The sequence below is a fragment of the Herpailurus yagouaroundi genome, unplaced genomic scaffold, assembly GCF_014898765.1.
Source record: "Herpailurus yagouaroundi ecotype Mexico unplaced genomic scaffold, PumYag 67569, whole genome shotgun sequence".
Taxonomy (NCBI): Eukaryota; Metazoa; Chordata; class Mammalia; order Carnivora; family Felidae; genus Herpailurus; species Herpailurus yagouaroundi.
Genome location: NW_024420375.1, coordinates 3,259,601 through 3,284,992, shown reverse-complemented (window position 1 = coordinate 3,284,992; position 25,392 = coordinate 3,259,601). Strand labels below are relative to the sequence as shown.

The following is a 25,392-nucleotide window of genomic DNA, read 5'->3' as shown; positions in this document are numbered from 1 at the left end:
AATACTCCGTTTTCTGAATTCGTCTGTTTCTTCAACTTGATTTAGGTTCAATATTTTGCTGGCCACCAGAAGGCACAAATGGTTGTCCCAGTATTGATGATGCTATATTTGAGCTCAGAGCCTGGAGCCTGCTTCAGATTCTGTGTCTCTCTCTGTCCCTTCCCTGCTTGAACTCTGTCTCTCTGTCTCTCAAAAATAAATAAAACATTAGAAATAGTTTATAAAAAAATTACTTGAATCATTTTTTTCTCTATGGATTTGTTTCTGTTTGTATTCAACTTTATGATTTGCTTTTATTATCCATTTTATATAATTTAATTTTTAAAATATGTAAATTTTGACATGGTTCAAAGTCTATGTAACTATGTAAAAACTATGTAACTGTACTGTAAAAACTATGTAACTATGTAAGTATGTAACTATGTAAAAAGCTATTTCCATTGAAGTCTTGCTCCCAGGCCTATGCTCTCTACCCCATTCCCAGCCACTCTCTTTAAGTAACCATTCATTAATTTCTGGTTTATCCTTCCTGTGTTTATTTTTTTATTGAGGCATAATTGACATATTCTATTAGTTTCAGGTGTACAATATAATGATTTGGTATTTGTACTTCCTGCATTTCTTTTTTGCAAAAATAAGCAAATGAGTACACATGTTATTTCTGCTTTTTCATTACACAAAAGGTAGCATACTATATATACTCTTTCACCTTGCTTTTTCGCTTAATTTAGCCTGGAAATCACAGTGTACCACTTAATAGCACTCTTCCTCATTCACTTTTATGGCTGCTTAGTACTTCACTGCATGGACGTCCCTTGGAATGTGAACAGTAGTTACATTTCTAGGCCAGATGACAAAGATCTGCCAAAACCTGCATAGTAGCTGAGATGCTGCACTTTGGTAGTGAAAAGTTAGGAGAATACTTTTGCTATCCTAATGGTTAAGGCAAAAAAGCAGAATGGAATATGTTTTTAAATGTACTTTATACTGCTTGGATGCTTGTGCTTAAGGAAAAGCAGATTCAGCAAGAGGTAGATGGAGGATTATAGAATGGGGAAAGAGGCTTCAGATACTATAAATATTAAAGATGCTATTCTTGACTTAAAATGTGGTTTTGCATAAGTTTACCCAGCAATTCCCAGCACTCCTAGGTATATACACAAGAGAACTGAAAACATGTCCATACAAACCCTTGTGCACAAAGGTTCACAGTAGCACTATGCATAGTAGCCAAAAGGTAGAAACAATCCAAATTTCCCTCAAGTATGAGTAGATAAAATATGGTATATCCATACAATGGAATATTATTCAGCAATAAAAAGAAATGGAGTACGCATGTGTGCTGCAAAATGGATGAAGCTTGAAAATATTATGCTGAATAAAAGAAGAGTTCCAGGGGTGCCTGGGTGGTTGCTTGGGCATCCAACTTCGGCTCAGGTCATGATCTCACTGTTCATGGGTTTGAGCCCAGTGTTGGGCTCTGTGCTGACAGCCTGGAGCCTGGAGCCTGATTCAGATTCTGTACCTCCTTCTCTCTCTGCCCCTCCTCCACTCAAGCTCGCGCTCTCTCGCTCTCTCTCTCTCAAATAAACATTTTAAAAATTAAAAAAAAAACAAGTGAGTTCCAAATGACCACATATTGGGGGCACCTGGCTGGCTCAGTCGGTAGAGCATGCAACTCTTGATGTCAGGCACATGAGTTCAAGCCCCAGGCTGGGTGTAGATGTTAATTTAAAAAAAAAAAAATCACGTATTGTTTGATTCCATGTACACTAAATGTTCAGGAAAGACAAAGTAGAGTACTGATTGCCTAGGGCTGAGGATGAGCACAGGAATTAACTGCATGAGGGATCTTTTGGGGGTGATGGAAATGTTCTAAAACTGGATTTTGGTGACAGCTGCAGGACTCAGTCACTACTAAAAGTCATTAAACTGTACACTTGAAATGGGTGAATTTTTTGGTATGTAAATTATACTTCAATAAATCTGTTTTCAAAGCAAAGCAAAACAAAACACAACCCTGTTTTGCTTTTCCTTACCACTCACTTAATAGTGCATTGGCACCATACACAATTCAGTATTAGTTCATTTTTATGACAAACAGAGGAAGGATATTTTCCTGAGATAACTGGAAGAGGCAAAGGACATTAAATGTTATGTCTCATGTCTACAACCGTAGCCACTAGTACAGTAATACCTCTAACACACCAGGAGTCTGATAATTGTTTACTGGATGTAGTGTAATAATTGCTTACAGGGAACTAACTGGTGTGTCACTAGTGAAAAGCAGGAAATGAAGCTAAATCGTGGAGATACATAGGTGGTTGGGGTGAGGCAAGAACTAGAGAATCAATGTTAACAGGGAAGACAGTCCCCTACCCTGGTTGTCTGAGGTAGAAAAATAAGTACGGTTACACACAGGTGCGATGTGAAATATGACAATTAAAGTTATTTCGTCCTTTGCAAGTTGAAAGGCATTTAGAAGCCACTCAAAACAAAGGAGGGGGGTGGAGGAATTGCTTCAATCTTTAGAAAGCAACAGACCCAGTAAAATCAGAAAAGTTTATTACCATCCATTATGAACAATTTAAAAAGTGATATTAGCATGTTAGTCTTGATACAAAATCCTTTTAAGTAAAAAAAAATCAAGATGCCAGTGTATGTTTAGGACCATCAGAATAGTCCAACTCAAAACCACACTCTCAGACTTGTGGATCAAATCTCCATTCATTAGAGGACACAACTTTGACCAAACCAAACCCAGGCTTACATTTGGGAATTTGCCAGGCAAAGTGGGAGCAGGAGCCACAATTAAATTAAAAGCCAATTAAAGAGATTTCAGTAGCTACACAGAAAGTTCCCAGAGACACAGGCGTCAGCCACGTTTCTAGCCCCTTTCAACCACGAAGTCCTGTGAGCACCTCAGGCAGCATCAATCAGAACATCCTGAGACTAGAATACACTCGAGCAATTGGTGCTTTCATTTGGCTGCCTGTGGGAAAACTCAGCGGCCAGTTGACTCCTACAGTCACACTACTCTAACAGACCCCCACTTTCCAATGTGTTACTGGGCCACCCTCACCTTCTTCCAGGTAATACCCTGTTCACACAGAGCCCCTACAACCCTGGGGCCCTAGGTCACACACCGGAAATAGATACAGTACATTGAAATTGAGATAGGAGACATCTACCAGCCAATATCCATCCTGGATCCCCCACAGCTTTAGACAATCAGTGATGTAAAAATATACACCATTGAATTACTGTATGGAGTGGAGGGTGCAGTGATAAAGGAAAATCAAAACAAAACACTTTTGCCCATGGTGAAGGAAAGGAAAACCAGAAGAAAAGGAGTTAGACTAGTGAGCTTACATGACTTTTTACCTTCTAACAATACTTGGTATCTGCCTGACCTCCAGGGTTCAGATTGTCCAAAAATAGGGGTGCCAGAATTAGCAAATAAAAATACAGGATGACCCATTAAATCTGAATTTCAGATAAACAGCAAATCATGCTTTACACTAAGTAGGTCCCAAATATTGCATGGTGCATACTTACGGTAAAAAATTACTTGTAAAAAAGTAGGGGTGCCAGGGTGGCTCAGCCGGTTGGGTGTCTGGCTCTTGATCTCGACTCCGGTCATGATCTCATCGTTCGTGAGTTTGAGCCCCATGTCGGGCTCTGCGCTGACAGCATGGAGCTTGCTTGGGATTCTCTCTCTCTCCCTCTCTCTGCTCCTACCTCACTCACAATCTCTATCTCAAAATAAATAAATAAACTTAAAAAAATTATTTGTAAAAAAAAAAGTATTCCCTTTTATCTGGCAACCCTATTCAGGAGGTTCAGTTTACCTGAGGGCTAATCTGATCATATATTGTCAAAGAGCAACAGTAAGACCATCACAGAGCAAAACACAGGCACTTCACCCACCACAGAAGGCGGGATGTGATTCTTTTAACTCCATTTCCCAGACTCTCAAAGATCCAATGCTTATTTTGGCAGGGTGAGAGAGTATGTACACAGCGGAGTTCTCAACCACTATCTGCCAGGTGGAGAAGTTATGTTTTCCTTCTATATAAAATGAAGAAGGTCAAAACTACAAGTAGGGAGGATAAGGAGAAGCAGGCCTACCAGGGTAAGGAATCTGACTCCTACTCTCCAGAGCAGGGTGAGCAACTCCAGCAAAATCCCCACAAATGTGACAGCCCCGGGGTCTGGAGATACAACATACTCTCCAACTCTCTTGGAGCAACTACAGGACCTCAAAGGCAACCAAGACTAAACACACACACACACACACACACAGATGCAGATGCACAGAGGAGGGAGGAACAGGAAGAGAGCAAGGTAGCCTTTATGGTAACTCAGAGGACACTGCGGAGTCTGAGGGAATCAAAGAACTCCCTGACAATGACTAGCAGAACATTTTGTTTGTTGGTTGGTTAGTTTTATTTATGGGGTTAACCTTTAGTGGTCTTTTCCTAAAGTGAAAGCTGACAGAAAAACAGGGACTAAGAGACACCTCAGGGACACAGCTTTATGGAGGGATCAACTCCACATCGCCAAGCCCATAGTGCTATCATAATCTGAGCAGATCTGACCATCAAGACCCCACTCCCAAGGCACTATCATGACTAAGTGCCAAACCCATTTCCTGAGGGTGGAAGAGGAACCAACAACAAGTCCATGGTGGATGAATACTCCTCTCAAAGGCATAGGGAGGGAAAGAAACATCAATGGGTCACATGGGTGGCTCAGTCAGTTAAGGTTAAGCAGCCAACCCTTGATTTTGGCTCAGATCATGATCTCAAGGTTCTTGAGTTCCAGATTTGCATCTCTCTCTCTCTCTCTTTCTGTCTTCCCTCCTCCTGCCCCTCCCCCACTTGTGTGTGCTCTAGCTCTCTCTCTCTCTCCCTCTCAAAATAAAACTTTTTTTAAAAAGAGGGAGGGGCACCTGAATGGCTCAGTCAGTTAAGCATCAGACTTCAGGTCATGATGTCACGTTAGTGGGTTCAAGCCCCACGTCAGGCTCTGTGCTGACAGCTCGGAGCCTGGAGCCTCATCAGATTCTGTGTCTCCCTCTCTCTCTGCCCCTCCCCCCCCAAAAAATAAATAAACATTAAAAAAGAGGGAAACCTCAAAAAGAACAGGATCACATTATGCTTTTTCCCCCCGCAGCCTCTGTGAGAATTTCTAGTACCTATTAACTGAGTATCTCTGAAAATGTGTTTCCAGAGATGTTAACAGGTGTTGCATGGGACCAAAACAAAAAAAGTTCAGTGAAATAATTTTGGGAAATGTTGCCTACTTATTGAAAGTTATAAATTCCTGCAGTAGAGGAACCTATTCAGCTTTATTTAAATCACGGGTTACCAGAAGGGAGGTGGGTGGGGAGCTGGGTTAAATAGGTGATGGGGGTTAAGGGGTGAACTTGTTGTGATGGGCACCAGGTGTTGTGCAGATGTGTTCAATCACCATATTGTACACCTGAAACTAATATTATACTGTATGGTAACTGGCATTTAAACAAAAACTGAAAAAAAAAATCACTGGTTCCTGACTTACTTGACCACAGAACCCTTTTAAGGAACATCTATTAGTATCTCACAGAACTTTGAAAAATGCTGCTTAACCATTTTTTGCAAAAATATCTGATCTCAAGAATGGGAAGAACATGCCAATACTGGGAACACCCAGGAATCACATATAAAATGCTTTTCCAAAATTAGCATATTAGAAAGTTTAAGGCAATGATCTGAAAACTGTAGAAACTTGTCCTTCTGTGAGGCACTTGCTCAATGGTAAATATAAGTAGGAAAGCTAAATTTAGAGGTAAAAGTCAGTCTCTCTCTCTCTCCCCAAACTTCCTCCAGAAGATTCAGACCAAACTTCAAAGCAGCCATGTACAAACTAGGCTGTCTTTGTTCCTCCAAAAGCCCAACAACCTGGAGCTTACGGGTTCTAGGAAAAGAGACAAATCACTTGTGCTGGCATTGTTAAATGCTATCAAAGGAATCGCCCTCATTCTCCTTAGGTGCAGTCCCCAAGTAGCACCCTGAAAGCTATAAGAGGACACACTTCTTGGTGTTCTTCTTTGTGGCAGGGTAAAGCACAGCGCGGACAGCTTCTGAAAATACCTCATGGACCCCATCCTGCATCAGGGCTGAACATTCCAGATACTTCACAGCCCCCACCTGCTTAGCCAGGGAAGTGCCTTGCTGAGGAGTTGTGGGCACTAGGCTCTGTTCCTTCAGCTTCTTCACTGTCTCAATGTCATTCCGCAGGTCCCTCTTGGTGCCTACCAGCAGGACAGGTACATCGGGGCAATGATGAGAGACCTCTGGGTGCCACTTATGCCTCACATTGGCATACGACGATGGGTTACCAATAGAAAAACAAATGACAAAGATATTGGTCTGGGGGTAGGACAGCGTTCGCAGTCGGTCATACTCCTCTTGGCCAGCTGTGTCCCACAGGTTCAGGCTGACAATTTGGCCGTCCACAGATGTCTGGGCACTGTAGTTGTCAAAGACGGTAGGGATATACTCTTCAGGAAAAGCATTTGTTGTGTAACTGATGAGGAGGCAGGTCTTACCTACAGCCCCATCTCCTACGACCACACATTTGATTGTCTGCATTCTTCCCTTGGAGTCCTAAGTGAAAGAGAGAAAGAAAGAGTGTTCACAGGGGTGCCTGGGTGGCTCAGTCAGTTGAGCGTCCAACTTTGGCTCAGGTCATGATCTCACGGGTTGTGAATTCGAGCCCCATGTCGGGCTTTCTGCTGTCAGCACAGGGCCCATTTCAGATCCTCTGTCTCCCCCTCTCTTTCTGTTCCTCCCCTGCTCATGGTCTGTCTCAAAAATAAATAAATAAAACATTTAAAAGAAGAAGAAGAAAGAGTGTTCACAGATGCTTGGTTAATTTTGGGAGCCTATGCTTTATAAACCTTTCTTTCCCTCTGAGAAATTGAGGAAGTAAGACACCCCCCCACACACACACTATCCATCCCCTTAACACCACATAAGAGTCAGCTGAGAAAGAGTGTATAGGGTAGGGGTTCTTACCGCGGAGTCCATGGACTGCTAGACAATAAGCTTCAGTAGGTCCTAGAAGCCGCCTCTGAAGTATACAATATGATGTGAATGTACGTAAGTGAATTTTTCTGGAAAGAAGATCAAAAACTGTCATCAGATTGTCGAAAAGGGCTGAGCCCGTAAAGATTAAAAACCATTCATATACATAGGTATTTATGTTACATCATTGTCATGACACCTGGATATACTCTATCAAAGGTGCTAAAACATAGTGGGTGCTCAATAAATGGGAACTAATTTTTTAAAAACCATTGATATAGTTTTTGAGTGTCCAACTTCAGCTCAAGTCATGATCTTGTGGCTCATGGGTTCGAGCCCCACATCGGGCTCTGTGCTGACAGCTCAGAGCCTGGAGCCTGTTTCAGATTCTGTGTCTCCCTCTCTCTGCCCCTTCCCCCCCTCAAAAAATAAATAAGCATTAAATTTTTTTTAATAAATAAAAATAAAAAACCATTGATATATAAAGAAGGTTCTAAAGGTTGAAACAAAAGAGACATGGCTCTTACTTTGGGGAGGTGGCTATGGACTCAGCAAAGAAACCTCTGTTCCTAACAAACAGTGACACTGTTAATACTGGAGAGAAAGGTAGGCCAGTCAGACATAGCCCTCTACAGAAGTCGTTAAGAATCCAGGCTCTGAAGTCAGACCACCTGGAGTCTAAAACCAGTCCTCTCTTTTCCTAAGCTTTGTAAATTTGGGCATGTTTTTAAATGAAACAATGTACATGTAGTACTCATTAGTGCCTGCCACATAGGGAATACTCATTAGAAGTATTAGAAGCTACCATGACTTCATAATAATTCTTCTACTGTTCTGGGGAAGGCAACATTCTGTAATATGATTACAATGCTAGACAAAGCAGGGATCTCATCCCTTCCTACCCTATCTAAGCAAAACCATAGGTCATAACAGCACCATACTTTCTCATCCATTTCTTCATGAATCAAGCATTTGAGAGTTAATGGTAAGGTACAGATGATCTCCAAGAAGCATGTTTACTATCAATGCCCTACCCTGTCAGTGTCCCCCAAAACACTCCATTTCCTTTTAGCTTCTTAGCTACTATACTAATTTCAGACCTGATCCTGATAGCATTAGCTTCGTCAAGTGTCAGAACATGGAAGAATGGGGATAAATTGTCATATGTATTTGATTATGGAAAAAAAATTGAGAATCTGTTAGTTTCTCACCTTCGGAATTTGGGGGAATAGATACATCCCCCATCTTGTCTTATTAGCTAAGGTGTACATCAGGCCCATATCATAGATAAAACAAAACACCTTATTTTGGGTCAGAATCAAGAAAAGTTGGCCTTCTGGGGAGCCTGTCTGGCTCAGTTGGAAGAGCATGTGACTCTTGATCTTGGGGCTGTGAGTTCAAGCCCCACGTAGGGTGTAGAGATTACATACATACATAAACTTAAAAAAAAGAAAAGCTGGCCTTCTGAGTATGCTTCACACAGGCACACTGGAGGCAGCTATCCTCACACACAGCCAATTCTGACCAGCAAGGCATTCCACCAAGAAGCCTTCACTAGCACAGGTCCCACAGCTAAAAGTTCAGGGTGTAATTCAGCTCCAGTAGGCAATCATCCCAGGGTATCCACTGATCATCAGCTCTTTTCATCTAGGAATCTCTTTGCATCTAGGAATAGACATAAGGATCAAACATACATTTCTTTTTTTTTTTAATTTTTATTACATTTCTTTATTTTTGAGAGGCAGAGAGAGATAGAGCACAAGTGGGGGAGGAGCAGAGAGAGAGGGAGACACAGAATCCGAAGCAGGCTCCAGGCTCTGAGCTGTCAGCACAGAACCCGATGAGGGGCCCAAACTCACGAACCGTGAGATCATGACCTGAGCCGGTCGGACACTCAAGCGACTGAGCCACCCAGGCGCCCCATACATATATTTCAACGGAAACAGGGTAAGGTCACCACCACCTTCTTTGAGAATAGCCTTCCTTGATTTTCCCAGTCTGGATTAATTTCCTCCTCCTCTGAATTCCTATAGCAATTACTGCCTGTACAACTCAGCTTCCCAGCCTGCTATAGGTATCATCCAGTATCTAACATCTCTGTTCAGAGTGACTGCCTTTAGGACAATTGTGCACCTGACGGAGTTGTTGAACCAGAGCAAAACTCTTAGGCACAAAGACCACTTTGCACCCCAAGCTCAGGTCCTCATCTCTGTAAGCAAATGGGCTTTCAAGTCACACTGATGCTTGGGAGCCTAGATGATGAAGTGCAGCTAGAACATCCCCAGGTCTGAAACATAACCCAAAACATCCTCACCCACAGCAAACTTTCAATGAAAGGGAGTGCCCAGGAAAAGTCCCAGGTGTTTTGGGGGTGCTACTTTGTACAATTAATAGACTAATTTCTTCAGCCTGCATGTTCATTACATATTTTATTTATTTTTTTAATGTTTATTTGTTTTTTGAGAGAGAGAGAGAGAGAGAGAGAGAGAGAGAGACAGACTGAGAGCAGAGGAGGGGCAGAGAGAGAGAGGGAGACACAAAATCTGAAGCAGGCGCCAGGCTCTGAGCTGTCAGCACAGAGCCCGACGCAGGGCTCAAATTCACAAACCGTGAGATCATGACCTGAGCCGAAGCTGGACGCTCAACTGACTGAGCCACCCAGGCACCCTTCATTATACATTTTATTTACTTATGTGTATGTTTGGAATTATCCATGGTTAAAAAGTTTAAAAATAATATTAAAGGGGCGCCCTGGGTGGCTCAGTCGGTTAAGCATCTGACATTGGCTCAGGTCATGATCTCACGGTTCGTGAGTTCAAGCACCGCATCGGGTGAGCTTGAGCCATGCTTTGGGCTCTGCACTGACAGTGTGGAACCTGCATGGGATCCTCTCTCTCTCCCTCTCTCTGTGCCCCTCGCTCACTTGCACCCTCTCTCTCTCAAAAATAATAAATAAATAATAAAAATTAGAAAATAATACAAAAAATATATCTAAAAAGCTGAAAACAGGATCTCAAAGAGATATTTGCACACCAGTGTTCATTGCATCATTACTCACAAGAGCCAAGAGGTGGAAGCAACCTAATGTCCATCGATGGATGAACACATAAAGAAAAAATGTGATCAGGGCATCTGAGTGGCTCAGTCAATTAAGCATCAGACTTCGGCTCAGGTCACAATCTCATAGTTCGTGAGTTCGAGCCCCATGTTGGGCTCTGTGCTGACAGCGTGCAGCCTGGAGCCTGCTTGGGCTTCTGTGTTTCTCTCTCTCTCTCTCTCTCTCTCTCTCTCTCTCTCTCTCTCTCTCTGTCTCTGCCCCTCCCCCACTCCCTCTGTGTCTCTCTTTCTCTCTCTCTCAAAAATGAATAAACTTCAAAAGATGTGATATATATATGAATATTATTCAGCCCTAAAAAGAAGGAAATCTTCATACATTACAACATGGATGAAACTTGAGGATATATGCTGAGTGAAATCAGTTGCAAACAGCCATATAATGCGTGATTCCACTTACATGAGGTATCTAGAGTAGTCAAATACATAAAAACAGAAAGCAGAATGGTAGGTGCCAAGGCTGGGGGAGGAGAAATGGGGAGTTGTTTAATGGATATGAAGTTTCAGTTTTGCAAGATGAAAAATCTAGAGATCTGGGGCACATGGGTGGCTCAGTTGGTTAAGCGTCTGACCTCAGCTCAGGTCATGATCTCGTGGTTTGTGAGTTTGAGCCCTGCATCAGGCTCTGTGCTGACAGTGTGGAATCCACATAGAATCCTCTGTACCCCTCTCTTTCTGCCACTCCCCCACCTGTGCTGTCTCTCTCAAAATAAATAAATACACTTTAAAATGTTTAAATGTTTATTTATTTTTGAGAGACAGAGAGAGAGAGAGAGTGAGCAGGGGAAGGGCAGAAAGAGAGGGAGACACAGAATCTGACACAGGCTCCAGGCTCTGCGCTGTCAGCACAGAGCCCGATGCGGGGCTCGAACTCAGAAACCGTGAGATCACAAACCATGAGATCACGATCTGAGCTGAAGTCGGACGCTTAACCGACCAAGCCACTCAGGCGCCCCTAAATAAACTTTTTAAAAAAAGAAAAATTCTAGAGATCTATTGCACAACAATATGAATACAGTTAACACTACTGTACTGTACATTTAAAAATGGTTTAAATTACTAAACATAAAAATATTCTTCAAGGTTTTGGAGCTCTGGTAGAAGCCTAGAAGTTATAAGAGAAAGGCAAATGAGACAAGTTTGTCTACCTCAGCTTTGGGATCTAGCACAATGCTGTGCTGTTAAGAGTCACCTTCAGCTTTCCCCTCCTCACCACCACCACTATCTACACACACTCTCCCAGGTACTACTATGGGCAGCACCCTACTAGAAGGGACTCAAAAAAGAGTAAAAAGAAAGAATGCTAGAAGTTACAATCTTGTGGTCAAGACAAAACTTCTGTGAAAAGGCAAATAATAATACAAAGTAATTCATGGCTCAGAGGGAAAAAAAAAGTTGCTATGGGGAAGCAAAGGGAATCTAAAACTTGAGAGCTTATTATAGGCATTGTGCCAAATACTTTCACATTATCTTCTTTAAGCCTCCCAGCAGCACTGTGAAGTAGACATCAGAGCAGCTCAGAGATCTTTAGGTATGCCTCTAGGATCAGAAATTGGGAGAGGTGCAGCGCTGCAGAAATCAGCACCCCCAGAAAGTTCCCTTCTGAGTTAGTCATTCGCGGTTAACTGGAATTACAGTTTCTTCTAAATCTTCCAATGTCCTCTGACAAGGCATCGTTCTTCACATGTATAGTCTGCGTAGGAGTCCATTTTCTCCCAGGTTGAAACACAATGTAAAAGACCCAATAGCAGCGGAGACCAGAATGCAGCTAAAAGCATTAGTAATTCTAGCACATTCTCCTCCAAGTCTCACCCTTTCCATAAGTCTAAATCTAATGTACTTGAAACCACTCTGTAACTTTCTGAAACTAAATCAATTCAGCAGAAGACCCTCCCCCCATTTTTATTTACCACACTTTGCAACTTAGTTACCTACTAAATCCGGGAAGCCTTTTCACATTGAAGACAGACTTCTCTGGTTCAAGTCCAGTCGAAGAAGGCTTTAGGACTGGGGGCCGAAGGAAGCCATGTGAACACTCCCCAACCCAGAGGCAGTGCTAGTGACCCCTCAATACCACACGAGCCCGCTCAGCACTTCCCTCACATCCTTCTTCACCAAGGCTAATTGAATCCGGCACTTCATATGAACTGGTGAGCCCGGGACAGAGAGGTGCCCCACAAACAGGATTCACAAACAGGAAGAGCTGGCTCAGTCTCCTCCATAACATACATACACCTCATCCCACCCTCAAATGCCTTCCATCCAGGGAATGGCTCACAGACTAAGGGAACCAACCGTCCGGGGATGGGGAGACTCAAGAAGAGGGCGGCGAGGGGTACCGCCCGGTGGGGGGGAGGGTCTCCAAAAAGATTACCTGGCAAAACGATCGTCCTCCCCGCGTCGCTCACCGATGCGGGCAGAGCCTCCAGGGCAATTCTCGCCCGGGGTGGGCAGGCTCGGCGGGCTCAGCGCCACATCCGGGCAGCTACCGAGTCCCACCCCGTCGTCACACGCAGTCTCGGCACGGTGCCCCGACACCTCCTGGGAAGTGGAGTCCTAGGGCCAACCTCACTGTCTGCCAGTCACAGGCTTCTAAACTACACCCTGGGGGTGATCGAGGATTACTTAGCTCCGGACCCCAGGTGCGGACCCCAAAAGGAGTTACTCGGTTCAGAGGTCCCCAAGGCTCATCTTTCCCTTGGCAAGTGAGGCCACCCCCTCCTCCGCAGGCCCCCTTTTCCTCCTCGAGACCAATATTAACATAAGGAGGCGCTCGGGAAACTGACGTAGTAGGAGAAACAGAGGCGATAAAAGAAAACGAGGGGCGTGTGGGTGGCTCTGGGAGTGCGGGGTGCCTGGGTGGCTCAGTCCATTAAGCCACCGGCTTCGCTAAGGTCATGATCTCCGGAGTTGTGAGTTACAGCCTGGGGGCAGGCTCTGTGCTGACAGCTAGGAGCCTGGAACCTACCTCAGATTCTGTGTCTCCCTCTCTGTCTCTCTCTTTCTCAAGAATAAATAAACATTTGGGGTCATCTGTGTGGCTCAGTCGGTTGAGCATCTGACTTTGGCTCAGGTCATGATCTCATGGTTCACGGGTTCAAGCCCCATGTCGTGCTCTGTGCTCACAGCTCAGAGCCTGGAGCCTGCTTTGCGGATTCTGTGTCTGCCTCTCTCTCTGTCCCGCCCCTGCTCGTGCTCTCTCTCCCTCTCTCAAAAATAAATAAAACATTTAAAAAAAAGAATAAATAAGAGACTCTTAAATACAAAGAACAAACTGAGGGTGGAGTGGGGGAAGAGGGAAAATGGGTGATGGGCATTGAAGAGGGCACTTGTTGGAATGAGCACTGGGTGTTGCATGTAAGCCAATTTGACAATAAATCATATTAAATAAATAAATAAATAAATAAATAAATGCCTGTCAGGAAAAAAAAAGAATAAATATTTTTAAAAAGATGGGGCGCCTGGGTGGCTCAGTCGGTTGGGCGGCCAACTTTGGCTCAGGTTATAATCTTGTGGTCTGTGAGTTTGAGTCCCGTATTAGGCTCTGTGCTGACAGCTTGGAGCCTGGAGACTGCTTCAAATTCTGTGTCTCCCTCTCTCTCTGCCCCTTCCCCATTCTCACTCTGTCTCTCTCTTTCAAAAATGAATAAATGTTTTTAAAAAAATTATAAAAAGAAAATGAGCTAGTGAATGAATTAGGGTTACTGTCACTATGTATTAATTTGCATTTTCTAGAGTTTTCTGTAAATGGAATCATATAGTATGCACTCTTTTTTTTAGCAACTTTGTTGAGATCTAAATTCACATACTGCACAATTCACTAATTTTAATCCTGCAATTACAGGGGCACCTGGCTGGCTCAGTCAGTAGACCATGTGACTCCTGATCTCAGAGTCCTAAGTTCAAGCCCTAGGTTGAGTGTAGAGACTACTTAAAAATAAAAAATCTTTGGGGCGCCTGGGTGGCTCAGTCGGTTAAGCTCCATCTTCGGCTCAGGTCGTGATCTCGCGGTTGATGAGTTTGGGCCCTGCGTCGGGTCTGTGCTGACAGCTCAGAGTCTGGAGCCTGCTTCGGGTTCTGTGTCTCCCTCTCATTCTCTCTCTCTCTCTCTCTCTCTCTCTCTCTCTCTCTCTGTGCCCCTCCCCCACTCATGCTCCGTCTCTCAAAAATAAAGACTGAAAAAAATAAATCTTTTTAAAAATTGTACAATTCAATGCAGTTTTTGTATATTACATTATTTTTTAAGTTACTTTGTTTTTATTTCATTTTATTTATTTTTATTTTTTTAATGTTTATTCCTTTTTGAGGGAGAGAGGGAGAGAAGAGCGAGCAAGTGCAAGCAGGGGAGGGGCAGAGAGAGAGAGAGACACAGAATCCGAAGCAGGTGCCAGGTTCCTAGCTGTCAGCACAGAGCCCAACACGGGGCTCGAACCCATAAGCAGTGAGATCATGACCTGAGCCGAAGTCTGATGCTCAACCGACTGAGCCACACAGGCGCCCCTTAAGTTTCTTTATTTACTCTGAGAGAGAGAGCGAGAGAGCACAGGAGAGGGGCAGAGAGACAGAGAGAATCCCAAGCAGGCTCTATCTCACCAACTGTGAGATCATGACCTCAGTTGAAATCTGGAGTCAGACGCTTAATGACTAAGCCACCCAGGTGCCCCACATTATTCATTTTTTAAATTGTGGTAAATATGTATTACAAAATTTGCCCTTTTCACCATTTTCAAGTGTACAATTCAGTGCCATTAAGTATATTCACAATGCTGTGCAAAATCATCACCATTGATATGTCCAAAACGTTTTTTATCGCCCCAAATAGTAACTCTGTATCCATTAAGCAATAACACCTTATTCCCTCCTGCCCCCAGCCTCTGGAAACCAAATGTCTGTCTCCATGAATTTGACTTTTCTAGCTACTGTTCATCTTTTGATGGACATTTTGGTTGTTTACAATTTTTGACTATTATAAATAATGCTGCTATGAATATTGCCTTACAAGAATATGGTTTTGTTGATTTTCTCTATTGTTTTGTTTTCTATTTCACTGATTTCCACTTTGATCTCCATTAATTATGTTACTATGAGTTTTATTTGCTCTTCTTTTTACTGAAGTGAAAGCTGAAGTCATTGTTTTGAGACATTTCTTCTATTCTAATACAGGTTTTTAGTACACAAAAATTACCCCCTAAATACTGCATTAGCAAAATACCATAAATTATACAGTGTGGTTTTTTAAATATTTATTGAGTTCAAAATATTTTCTATTTTCTCTTTTGATTTCTTCTTTGACCCATGGGATATCGAGAAGTGGATTGTTTCATTTTCAAATATTGAGGAATTCCCAGAGATCTTTTGGTTGTTGATGTGTAATTTAATTCCATTGTTTTTAGAGAACATATTTTGTATGTCTTGACCCTTTTGAATTCATTGAGTCTTTTTTGTGGCCTAGAACATGGTCTATTCTGGTAAATACTCCATGTGCACTTGAAAAGAATGTGTATTTTGATACTAATGGATGGAGTGTTCTAAAAATGTCAATTGGGTCAATGAGGTTGATAGTGTTGTTTACTTCTACTATATCTTTGCTGATTTTATGCTTACTTTTTCTATCAATTATTGAGAGAAAGCTGTTGAAATATCTGAATATTCTGAGTAGAATTGTGGATTTGTCTATTTTTCCTTGCAGTTTATCTGTTTTTGATTCATGTATTTTGAAGCTCTTATATCAAGTGTATATGTATTCAGAAATGTTCTTTTCGGGGCGCCTGGGTGGCGCAGTCGGTTAAGCGTCCGACTTCAACCAGGTCACGATCTCGCAGTCCGTGAGTTCGAGCCCCGCGTCGGGCTCTGGGCTGATGGCTCAGAGCCTGGAGCCTGTTTCCGATTCTGTGTCTCCCTCTCTCTCTGCCCCTCGCCCGTTCATGCTCTGTCTCTCTCTGTCCCAAAAATAAATAAACGTTGAAAAAAAAAAAAAAGAAATGTTCTTTTCATTTATTGACCCCTTTACATTATGAGATTACCTTCTTTTTTTAATGTTTGTTTATTTTTGACAGAGACACAGAGCGTGAGTGGGGGGAGGGGCAGAGAGAGAGAGAAAGACACAGAATCTGAAGAGGCTCCAGGCTCTGAGCTGTCAGCAGAGCCCGACGCGGGGCTCAAACTCACAAGCCGTGAGGGGCTCAAACTCATAAGCCATGAGATCATGACCTGAGCCAAAGTCAGAGGCTCAACCAACTGAGCCACCCAGGCGCCCCTACCTTCTTTATTCCTGGTATCTTTGCTCTGAAATCTACTTTCTTCCATACTAATATAGCACCCCCCCCCCCCCCAGCTTTCTTTTGAGCAGGGTTATCATGGCACATCTCTTTTACATACTTTTACTTTTAACCTATTTGTGTCTCTGTATTTAAAGAGCATTCCTTATAGGCAGCATATGGTTGGGTCTTGCTTTTTTAATTTTTACCCAGCTTTACCATCTCTACTCTGTAACTGGGGTGTTTAGACCAATCTACATTAAAAGAAAAAAATTTTAAATGCTTATTCATGTTTTGAGAGAGAGAGAGAGAGAGAGAGAGAGAGAGACAATCATGAGTGGGGGAGGGGCATAGAGAAAGGGAGACACAGAATCTGAAGCAGGCTCCAGGCTCTGAGCTGTCAGCACAGAGCCAGACGCAGGGCTCGAACTCATGAACCATGAGATCATGACCCAGCCAAAGTCAGATGCTTAACCAACTGAGCCACCCAGGCACCCTTAGGCCAATCTACATTTAATGTAATTGTTAATATGGTTAAGGGTTTTTTTATGTTAATGTATTTAAGAGAGAGCATAGAGGAAGGGCAGAGAGAGAGAATCCCAAGCAGGCTTTGTGCTCAGTGCAGAGACCAATGCGGGGATTGGTCCCACGACCACGAGATCATGACCTGAGTCAAAATCGAGAGTCAGACACTTAACCCACTGAGCCATCCAAGCACCCCAATATGGCTAAGTTTGAGTCTGTCATCTTGCTTTTGTTTTCCCTTTGTCCCATCTCTTCTTTGTTCTCTTTTTCCTCTTTTTTCTGCCTTCTTTTGGATTGATCAATATTATTTTAATTCCATTTTATCTCCTTATTGGTTTATTAGCTTTACATCTTTGTTTTATTATTCTAGTCGTTGCTTATAGGTTTATTATGTACAACCATAACTTAACAGTCTACCTTCAAGTGTTATTATACCACTTCATGAAGAGTTATAAACTTATGTTAATGTACTTCAATTTCTGTCTTCCTGGACTTTACATTATTGTTATGCATTTTACTTGTACCCCACAATACACTGTTATGATTTTTGTTTAAACAGTTAATTTTTAATAGACTTTTTTTTTAAGTAAACTTTACCCCCAGCATGGGACATGAACTCATGACTCTGAGATCAAGAGTCACATGCTCTACAGACTGAGCCAGCCAGGCACCCCAGTAGACTTCACTTCTTACATCAGTTTTAGGTTCACAGCAAAACTGAGCAGAAAGTACAGAGAATTTCCATATACCCCCTGCCTCCAAAAGAGTCATAGCCTACCCCACTATCTCAACATCCCACACCACCAGAGTGGCATATTTGTTACAGTTGATGAACCTACATTCATACATTATTACTACCCAAAGTCCATAATTTAGAGTTCATTCTTGGTTTTGTATATTCTATGAGTTTTGACAAATGTATGATGACATATATCCACTATTATAACAGCATACAGAATAGTTTTCCTCTTCTAAAAATCCTCTGTGGTCTGCCTATTCATTCCCTTCTTCCCCCAATCCCTGGCAACCACTGATCTCTTTACTGTCTCCATAGTTTTGCCTTTTCCAGAATGTCATACAGTTGGAATCACAAAATATGTAGACTTTTCAGATTGGCTCTCTCACTTAGTAATGTGCTTTTGAGGTTCTTCCATGTCTTTTCACGGACTGATGGCTTGTCCGGATTTACCACGGTTTATTTATCTGTTCACCTTCTGAAGGACATCTTGGTTGCTTCCAGGATTCAGCAATTATGAAGAAAGCACTATAAACATCTAAGTACAGGTTTTTGTGTGGTCATAAGTTTTGCTCATTTGGGCAAATTGAGTGTGATTGCTGGCCCAAATGGGCAATTATCTTTTTTTTTAATTTTTTAAATCTTTATTTATTTTTGAGAGAGAGAGAGACAGAGCACGAGCAGGGGAGAGGCAGAGAGAGAGGGAGACACAGACTCCGAAGCAGGCTCCAGGCTCCAAGCTGTCAACAGAGCCCAATACAGGGCTCGAACTCATGAACTGCGAGATCATGACCTGAGCCGAAGTTGGACGCTCAACCGACTGAGCCACCCAGGCACCCCGGGCAATTATCTTTTTAAAACATCTTTATTGAAATAAAAATTTACATACAATTAATTCACTCATTTTAAATGTACAATTAATGATTGTCAGTATATTTACAATGTTGTGCTATCATCACAATATGATTTTAGAACATGTTCATCACCCCAACAAGATTCCTCTTGCCCAGTTGCAGTCACTCCCTGTTCCCAGTACTGGGCAACCACTAATCTACTTATTGTCTCTACAAAGGTGTCTTTCCTGAGTATTGCCCATAAATGGGATCACACAATATATCATCTTTTTGTATCTGATTTTTTTCATTTAGCATGTTTTTGAGTTTCACCCACATTGTAGCACGTATCAGTACTTCATTCCTTTTTATTGCCACCTTACATTTTTAATCAAATTTACAGAGATATAGTTTATATGCCATAAGCTCATTTTAAGTTTACAGCTTGATAACTTAAAAAAAATTTTTTTTAAGTTTTTATTTATTTAAGGGGCACCTGGGTGGCTTAGTCAGTTAAATGTCCAACTTCAGCTCAGGTAATAATCTCATGGTTCTTGAGTTCAAGGCCTGCATTGGGCTCTCTGCTGACAGTGCAGACCCTGCTTGGGATTCTCTTTCTCTGCCCCTCCCCTACTCTCACTTGCTTTCTCTCTCTCAAAATAAATAAATAAATAAATAAATAAATAAACTTAAAAAAAAAAGTTTTTATTGAGACGCCTGGGTGGCTCAGTTGGTTAAGCATCAGACTGGCTCAGGTCATGATCTCACAGTTCCTGCTTCAGATTCTGTGTCTGCCTCTCTCTGCCCCTCCCCCACTCATGCCATGTCTCTCTCCATCTGTCAAAAATGAATAAACGTTAAAAAAATTTTTTTTAATTTTTTTTTCAACGTTTATTTATTTGTGGGACAGAGAGAGACAGAGCATGAACGGGGGAGGGGCAGAGAGAGAGGGAGACACAGAATCGGAAACAGGCTCCAGGCTCTGAGCCATCAGCCCAGAGCCTGACGCGGGGCTCGAACTCACGGACCACGAGATCGTGACCTGGCTGAAGTCGGACGCTTAACCGACTGCGCCACCCAGGCGCCCCCAAAATTTTTTTAAAAAATACCAGCCAGATGTCACAAAAGATGGCAGAGCAGGACGCTCTAAGAATCCATCCATCCTCCTAAACAATTATTGAATTGGCAGGAACTGTCAATTGTAACAATTTGGAACTATACTTGCAGAGTCCAGGGGAGAGCTTGATAAAGAGGCTTATCAATTTTGGTAAATTTCTTCAAACATTGGCCTTTTACCCAGTAGTTTTCATCCCCCAGCACTAAGGCAGGTAAGGTAAGGGAACAGTTCCTAGTGCAGCCTCCTGAAGCTTGAGTGGGCAATAAAGACATTGTCCTTCAACTATCAGGATCATGTGGTTTGATTGCTGATTGATGTTTTTGATGGCTGAGAGACTGGCACAGAGGCTGACCATTGTTTCAAACCACGTGGACTGAAGCAGATTACAGGGGGTTTAAAGAAACAGTACTTGAGGGCGCCTGGGTAGCTCAGTCGGCTAGGCGCCTGACTTCAGCTCGGGTCATGATCTTGTGGTCCGTGAGTTTGAGCCCCGTGTCGGGCTCTGTGCTGACAGCCTGGAGCCTGTTTCAGATTCTGTCTCCCTCTCTCTCTGTCCCTCCCCTGTTCATGCTCTTGTCTCTCTCTGTCTCAAAAATAAATAAATGTTAAAAAAAAAATTAAAAAAGAAAAAAGAAACAGTACTTGGGTTTTTTGGTCTTTTGCTTCTTTCCCCACTCTGGGGACAGAGACATTTAAGGAAATCTTTGTCAGGTAACTGGCTGACCACAGAGATAACTGAACAGAAACTTCAGTGACCATGTACAACAAATAAAGTACACACTTTACTATTCAAAATGTCCAGTTCTCAAAAAAATTTACAAAATATACAAATAAATATGAAAGTATGGCCAAGTCACAGGGAAAAGAGGATTTGAAAGAGGAAGCCCAGACAGTGGAATTACTAGTCAAAGATTTTAAATCAACTGTCTTAAATATGTTCAATAAGCTCAAAGAAACCATGGATAAGAATTAAGTGAAATCAGGTAAACAATGTATGTAAAAAATGAGGGTATCAATAAAAGAGAAATTACAAAAAAAATCAAACTGAAATTCTGGAACTGAAAAGTACAATAACTGAAATGAAAAAACTCACTAGGGGTCAACAGAAGATGTGAGAAGGCAAAAGAGATCAACAGACTTTAAGATGAGACCACTGGGGTGGAGGATGAGACCACTGGAGGGAGGGGAGATGAGACCATGATTTCTTTGAAATCATTCATTCCAAGGAAAAAGAAAAAAAGGATGATGAAAAATGAACAGAGCCTCAGTTGGTTAAGCATCTGACTCTTGATTTTGGCTCAAGTCATGATCTCATGGTTCATGAGACCAAGCCCCACGTCAAAGCCCCACATTGGGCTCTGCACTGACAGTGTAGAGCCAGCTTGGGATTCTCTCCCTCCCTCTCTGCCCCTCCCTGACACTCACGTGTACTCTTCTCTCCCTCTCTCTCCCTTGCCTTCTCTCTCAAATAAATAAAACATTTTAAAAAAATGAATAGAGCCTGAGGGACCTGTAAGACATCATCAAATGTACCATGGTACACATACTCCACATAGAAGTCCTGGAAGGAAAAAAGAGAGAGAAAGCAGAAAAAAAATTTTTAAAAAATAATAGCCAATAATGTCCCAAATTTGAGTAAGTACATGAATATATATGCCCAAGAAGCTCAATGAAATCCACATAGGACAAATTCAAAGTTCTATATCAAGATATATTATTAAGTTGTTGAAACCCAAAGACAGAATTTTTAAAGCAACAAGGGAGGGGCACCTGGCTGGCTGTCCATTAATCATCCGACTCTTGATATTGGCTCTGGTCATGATCTTGCGGTAATGAGATCAAGCCCTGCATTGGGCTCCATGCTAAGCATGCTGAGCATGGAGCCTGTTTGGGATTCTCTCTCTCCCTCTCTCTCTGCCCCTCCCCTGCTCACACCCTTTTTCTTAAAATGAGTAAATAAACTTAAAAAAAAATAAAAAAGGAAAAAGTAAAATTATCCCTGTTCACAGATGGCATGAGCTTATATGTAGAAAACTCTACACACACACACACACACACACAACTGTTACAGCTAATAAACAAATTCAGCAAAGTTGTAGTCTACAAAATCAATACACAAAAATCAGCTGCAATTACATACACTATCAATGAAAACCACAAAGCACTGCTGAACTAACTTAAAGAAGACATAAAAGAATAGAAAGACATCCTGAGTTCATGGATTGAAAGACTTGGTATTGTTATAAAAATAATCCCCACTGTGACCTACAAATTCAATATAAATGTAATCCAAATTAAAATCCCAATGTATTTTTTTCTTGAAGAAATAGAAAAATCCATCCAAAAATTCATGTGGAATCTGAAGGGACCCTGAATAACCAAAACCATCTTGAAAAATAACAAAGTTAGGGGCGCCTTGGTGGCTCAGTCGGTTTAAGCATCCAATTCTTGCTTTTGACTCAGGTCACGATCCCATGATCCGTGGGATTGAGCCCCACGTCGGGCTCTGTGCTGACAACGCAGAGCCTGCTTGGGGTTCTCTCTCTCTCACTCTCTATCTGCACCTTCCCTGCTTGCATGCGCTCTCTCTCTTGAAATAAATAAATAAACTTAAAAAAGAAAAAGAAAAAGAACAAAATTACAGGACTGACGCTTCCAGATTTCAAAACTACAAGCTGCTACAAAGCTACAGTAATCAAAACAGTGTGGTACTGGCATAAGGATAAACATATAGACCAATGGAATACAGAGCCCAGAAAAAAATCCTCAAATATATAGTCTACTGATTTTCAATAAGATGTCAGAAAATTCAATGGGAGGGTAGCCTGGGTGGCTCAGTCAGTTAAGCTTCCGACTTTGGTTCAGGTCATGATCTCACAGTCCATGAGTTCAAGCCCTGCATTGGGCTCTGTGCTGGCAGCTCAGAGCCTGGAACCTGCTTCTGATTCTGTGTCTCCTTCTCTCTCTGCCCCTCCCCCACCTGTCCTCTGTCTGTCTCAAAAATAAACAAACATTAAAAAACAAAAAAGAAGATTCAATGGGAAATTGACAGTCTTTTCAACAAAAGCACAGACAACAAAAGAAAAAATAGATAAATTGGAATTTATATAAAAATTAAAATAGGGGCGCCTGGGTGGCTCAGTCGGTTAAGCGTCTGACTTCGGCTCAGGTCACGATCTCACGGTCCGTGAGTTCGAGCCCCGCGTCAGGCTCTGTACTGACAGCTCGGAGCCTGGAGCCTGTTTCAGATTCTGTGTCTCCCTCTCTCTCTGCTCCTCCCCTGTTCTTGCTCTGTCTCTCTCTGTCTCAAAAATAAATAAACGTTAAAAAAATTAAAAAAAAATTAAAGTATTGTGTGTATCAAAAGATATCAAGAAAGTGAAAAGATGGGGTGTCTGGCTGGCTCAGTCAGTAGAGCATGCAACTCTTGATCTCAGGGTTGTGAGTTTAAGCCCCACACTGGGTGTTGAGCTTACTTAAAAAAAAAAAGTGAAGGGGTTACTGGGTGGTTCAGTCAGTTGAGCATCCGACTTTGGCTCAGGTCATGATCTCTTGGTTCATAGGTTCAAGCCCAGTGTCAGGCTCTATGCCCTGAGCCTGCTTCGGATTCTGTGTCTCCTTCTCTCTGTCCCCCCTCTGCTTGTGCTCTGTCTCTCAAAAATAATAAACGTTAATAAAAAGTAAAAAAATAAAGTTAAAAGACAACATATAGAATGGGAGAAAATATTTGCAAATCATTTATCTGACAAGAGATTAACATCTAGAAAATAGAACTCCTACAAGTCAACAACAAGAAAACAAACAACCCAGTTCAAGAATGGGCAAATGACTTGAATAGATAGGTCTTCAAAGAAGACATAGCCAAACAGCCAATAATCACATGAAAAGATGCTTAATTCAGTAGTCATTAGGGAAATGAAAAACAAAATCACAGTGAGATAAAACTTCAAACTCATTAGGATGGCTATGACTTAGAAAATGGAAAATAACAAGTGTTGGTGAGAATGTGAAGCAATTGGAACCCTAGTCAATTAATTTATGTCAAAGGAGGCAAGAATACACAATGGTGAAAAGATAGTTTCTTCAGTAAATGGTGCTCAGAAAATTGGGCAGCCATAGCCAAAGAATGAAACTGGACCACCATCTTACACATTATACAAATATTAATTCAAAATGGATTAAAGATTTGAAGGTAAGACCTGAAACCATAAAACTCCTAGAGAAAACACAGGTAATAACCTCCCTGATATCAGTACTGGTATTGATTTTTTGAATCTGACACCCAAAACCAAGGCAACAAAAACAAAAATCAAAAAGTGGGACTACATCAAACTAAAAAGCTTTCACACAGCAAAGGAAATCATTACCAAAAAGAAAAGGCAATCTACTGAATAGGAGAAAATAACTGCAAATCATATATCTGATAAGGGGCTAATATTCAAAATATACAAAGAACTCATACAACTCAGTAGCAAAAAAAGAAAAAAAAGAATCTGATTTAAAAATGGGCAGGGGTGCCTGGATGGCTCAGTTGGTTAAGCAATCGACTTCAGCTTGGGTCATGATCTCACAGTTCATGGGTTCAAGCCCTGCATCGGGTTCTGTGCTGACAGCTCTGAGCCTGGAGCCTGCTTTGGATTCTGTGTCTCTGCCCCTCCCCTGCTCACACTCTGTCTCTGTCTCTCAAAAATGAGTAAACATTAAAAAAAACTTTAATGGGCAGAAAATCTGAATTAGACATTTTTCCAAAGAAGACATATAAATGGCCAAATTGTACATGAAAAGTTGCTCAATATCATTAATCATCAGGGAAATGTAAATCAAAACCACAATATCACCTCACACTTGTTAAGATGGCTGCTATCAAAAAGACAAGAAATAAAAAGTGTTGTGAGGATGTGGAGAAAAGGGAACCCTTGTACACTGTTTGTGGGAATGTTAATTAGTGCAACCATTACGGAAAGCAGCCAGGAGTTTCCTTAAAAAGTTAAAAATAGAACTACCATATGATCGAGCAATTCCTTTTCTGGATATTTAATTTTCTTTTTATTTTTGTAAGTAAACTCTACTCCCAACGTGGTGCTTGAACTCATGACCTCGAGTTCAAGAGTCACATGAGTTCTACCAAGTAAGCCAGCCAGGCATCCCTCTTCTGGGCATTTATCCAAAAGAAATGAAAACACTACTCAAAAAGATATATGCACCCCCTTGTTCATTGCAACATTATTTCCAATAGCCAAGGTATAGAAACAATCTAAGTGTCTTCCAATGGATGAAAGGATACAAAATTGTGGTGTACACACACACACACACACACACACACACACACACACACACTCTCTCTCTCTCTCTCTCTCTCTGAATGGAATATTATTCAGCCACAAAAAAGAATGAAATCTTGCCATTTGTGACAACAAATGTGACAACAAAATAGATGGATCTCAAGGGCATTATGCTAAGTGAAATAAATCAGATAAAGAAAGACAAATACTCTATGATCTCTCTTATATGTGGACTCTAAAAAAAAAATAAAAAGCCAAAACCAACCTCATAGTTACAGAATACAGAATGGTAGTTACAAGAGGCACAGTGTGGGGGCGCCTGGGTGGCGCAGTCGGTTAAGCGTCCGACTTCAGCCAGGTCACGATCTCGCGGTCCGGGAGTTCGAGCCCCGCGTCAGGCTCTGGGCTGATGGCTCGGAGCCTGGAGCCTGTTTCCGATTCTGTGTCTCCCTCTC

The 25,392-nt window shown here is 41.9% G+C and overlaps 2 protein-coding genes across 3 annotated transcripts in view; both read right to left on the bottom strand.

Annotated features, from left to right (window-relative positions):
• Positions 1-5,308: 5,308 nt before the first annotated feature.
• Positions 5,309-13,096, bottom strand: LOC121025249 (rho-related GTP-binding protein RhoG-like). Its single transcript, XM_040467702.1, has 3 exons — positions 12,562-13,096; positions 7,065-7,162; positions 5,309-6,653 (listed from the first exon to the last, which is right to left on the bottom strand). The coding sequence occupies exons 2-3, from the start codon at positions 7,074-7,076 to the stop codon at positions 6,063-6,065; spliced, it is 603 nt and encodes a 200-aa protein (XP_040323636.1). The 5' UTR covers positions 7,077-7,162; positions 12,562-13,096; the 3' UTR covers positions 5,309-6,062.
• Positions 13,097-21,066: 7,970 nt separating this feature from the next.
• ITGB1BP2 (integrin subunit beta 1 binding protein 2) overlaps positions 21,067-25,392 on the bottom strand; it is a 30,682-nt gene continuing 26,356 nt past the window's right edge. Inside the window, exon 13 of one of the 2 annotated variants that reach the window (XM_040467778.1) lies at positions 21,067-21,216. The gene's annotated coding sequence lies outside the window, so the exon portion shown is untranslated. The remainder of the gene's footprint in view (positions 21,217-25,392) is intronic. The other variant, XM_040467783.1, reaches the window with a different exon arrangement.